We start from the raw sequence: 3,265 nt of genomic DNA on the forward strand, positions 1-3,265 counted from the left end.
GATAAACACATCGGTTATCAAATATTAAATATTTTAAATTCTAAATATTTCATAATTTAAGAGCGGATTAATCGTTTTTATCAACTAAATTATCGATAACTCGTATCTCGTGTCTCGTATTTACGAGTTTACAATGCATTTCGAAACCATGGCCAAAATAAATTTATCGATATTTAAAAAGCGGTGTAATAATTTTATTGTTATCGATAAAATTATCGATTACCAAATATTTTAACAGTTTTTAGCTAAATAAAAACATCTACTCACTTTGTTCACTTGCTGCAGCGTTTCCAACATTAATTCCTTTTCGAGTACAGAGTCAAGAGCCTGCACTTGATCGCACGAGGCCTTGGCTTGCAGATATGATGAGGCCAAAATGAAGGTGCCCAAAATGAATGAGGACACAATAATTGTGAAAGCGGTGATTTTGGCGATTTTCACCGAATTCGATTGGCGCTTGTAAGCCTGCAATAAATGAAAAAAATTAGAAAAATTAGAACTGTAGAGGAACTGAATGGTATGGTTACTAATAAGCATAAGAGGTGATTATAAAAAATGCAGTGCAGACTTATAGAATAATGAAATTTTGAAAAGATGAAATATAATTCAAATATAGTATATGATGGAAAAAATATTACGAAAAGTAAAGAAGCAAAAGGAAGCATACATTGACAAAACCTAAGAAGAATAAAGTAAGAGAACGTAAAATAGGCGAAAAAGGTACAAAGTTGAAAAAGTGATTTTTTTTTTAGAGGAAAAAATGTTGATGATTTGATGATTTTTTTTTTTTTAGGAAAAAAGCATTCATAGCAAGCATTTAACCCTCACTGGAGTGCCATTTACCCGCACTTTTGCATATCGAGTGTATGTATGTGTATTTGTGGTGCAATGTTGACACTTATTTCAAGAGCATTTTTTCACAACTTTTAGAAGTGTAAATTTTTTGTTTTTGCATACATATACACATACATACATAAGTGAGTAGTAGGTACTTTCTCGTTCATTTCATTTCATTYGCCACTCATCGCCGTCACGCTGGCGTCTGTATGCAACTTGAAACCGAAACATTGCGAACGGCGCTTAAAAAAATAAAATAAAAGCAAAGAAACCATGTCAAAAGCCAAACAAAGCTGAAGACGTGAAACAAAAGCGATGACAAGCGCGAAAAAAGCGCAAAAAAATAAGTAAACATAATTAAGTGTAATTATAAAAGGCAAAAAAAAAGTGATAATAATAATAAAAACAATGAAAACTATATAAATAAATATAAAACGCTTCAAATGCAGTCAGTAGGTGCTGCATGTTGAAGGTTTCAAGTTCAAAAGTGAAATTTTTAGAAAGCTCATGTCGCATTTCTTTTTTCACGACATTGGAGGTGTGACTGAGCTCAGCATGTTTTTTTTTATTGTTTTTGCCTTTGTTGTTGTTATTTCGTTACAAGAGCAATAAATAAAAACAATAAATGTAGTGCAATTGCCATTGCTGTGCTTGAAGAAATAATGATACCGTTTCTATGCGTTATAGTTTTGTTTTTGTGCGCAAATCAGCACACTCAGCTTGAAGTGAGGTTAGGTTGAAAACATTGAAATGCGAGATTTTTGAGGTGATAGCTTGCTTACATTCTTTTTTATAATTAAACCGAAGAGATTTATTATAGAAACTGTCTTTTTGTATATTAAAGCATAATTTTATTTTTAGAGCTTGGCGTGTCTTTCTATTGAATTGATTACAGTAGTACACAAATAGTTATGGTTTTTGGCATACAAGTTGTAATAATAATAATAAATTTGTTGAARATATGCTAAAATAAAAGTTTATTTATGCATATAAATAAATTTCTTTTTGTTTGAGGAAAAATTATATGTAAACCCAAAGTTTTTTTCTGCATATATTTTTTTTATCGCATTTGTAAAGGTTTTAAATAGTTTCAATTACATACAATGTGTTAAAAATTACACATCTAGATGTGTATAAGAGACAGAAATTCGAATATTTTCATATTTAAAAAATATAAGAAAAAATTTTATATTCCTTTATATTTTTAGTATTTAAAACTAAATTCTGGTTGTTGAAAGAGTGTTGAAGATCATCATTATATTAATTCCCAATACATTTTTTGTAAAAATGTTAAGGGTTTTTTGAAATTTCATGCCTTTGGGGTCAAACGTCCCTAATTCGTCACTTTGACTGACTATTTTGGATATAACAGCAAAAATCATAATTTATTTTTTATTAAAAAAATCTACATAATTTCAAAGAATTAGAAAGAATTTAATAAAAATAATAAATATATACATATACACAATGTCACAATGTTTTTCGATTGATTGAATCCGGCGATCGCATAATACTTGAAAATTATTTAATTTTTCTTAAAAAATATGTAGTTTTTATCATCAAAAATTTTGCTGTGTGTTAAACTTTTTTATTAAAATATGTACGTATGTATGTATATCGTCATAAAACAATTGATAGTCTTTTAAATAAAAAAAAATCGCATTTTCCTGTTGATTATATGATTTTGGAAAAAAAAAAAAAAATATTCATTACGAAAGTGTTATGAGAAATGTCCATTTAATTATTATTTCACACACGAAAATATTTTTATCCAAGTGTTAGTTTTGTTGATCTACTCAAAGCTTTATATTCGACAGCATAGAAAAATTGCGTCACAAAAAATTTATGATTGCACAGCCAAAAACATATGTAAATACATAAGTACGTGAATGTTGTGGGAATATATAATGCAAAACACTACTTTTGGCAAACCTCGTCAGACGAAGATTATCTAACTACTTGCCACAACTACCAATAACAACTTCAATACATTACTATTACTATCATTTCGAAAGCATTCATAATCCATAATCGCCTCTTCGGCATGTTCCTCAATACGATATTGGCAATCGCTTTTTAAGCACCACTGCGCAATTGCCCAACTGAAAATGTAAACTTAACTTAGCACATTCATATTCACACAGTTAAGCGGTTGCTTTCGCCTTTAGCGGCACCTTTTCTTATGCGCCTACCATGCGTTCGATGAGCCGGCTAATGATTATTTCATAACACCTTCTAGGCAGCGCGCTTGGCTAAAAGCATTTTTGTGCGAAATACATATAAAGGGTGATTTTTTAAGAGCTTGATAACTTTTTTAAAAAARARARCGCATAAAATTTGCAAAATCTCATCGGTTCTTTATTTGAAACGTTAGATTGGTTCATGACATTTACTTTTTGAAGATAATTTCATTTAAATGTTGACCGCG

The 3,265-nt window shown here is 29.7% G+C and overlaps 1 protein-coding gene across 2 annotated transcripts in view; it reads right to left on the reverse strand.

Moving 5' to 3' along the window:
• Positions 1 to 3,265, reverse strand: part of LOC108976928 (myb-like protein Q) — a 35,071-nt gene that overhangs the window by 15,477 nt on the left and 16,329 nt on the right. For both annotated transcript variants that reach the window (XM_018946376.1, XM_018946375.1), the window contains one exon: positions 268 to 465. In XM_018946376.1, the coding sequence (XP_018801921.1) occupies positions 268 to 465 (198 nt within the window). The remainder of the gene's footprint in view (positions 1 to 267; positions 466 to 3,265) is intronic.

Source organism: Bactrocera latifrons, unplaced genomic scaffold, assembly GCF_001853355.1.
Source record: "Bactrocera latifrons isolate USDA-ARS-PBARC rearing strain unplaced genomic scaffold, ASM185335v1 scaffold_81, whole genome shotgun sequence".
Taxonomy (NCBI): Eukaryota; Metazoa; Arthropoda; class Insecta; order Diptera; family Tephritidae; genus Bactrocera; species Bactrocera latifrons.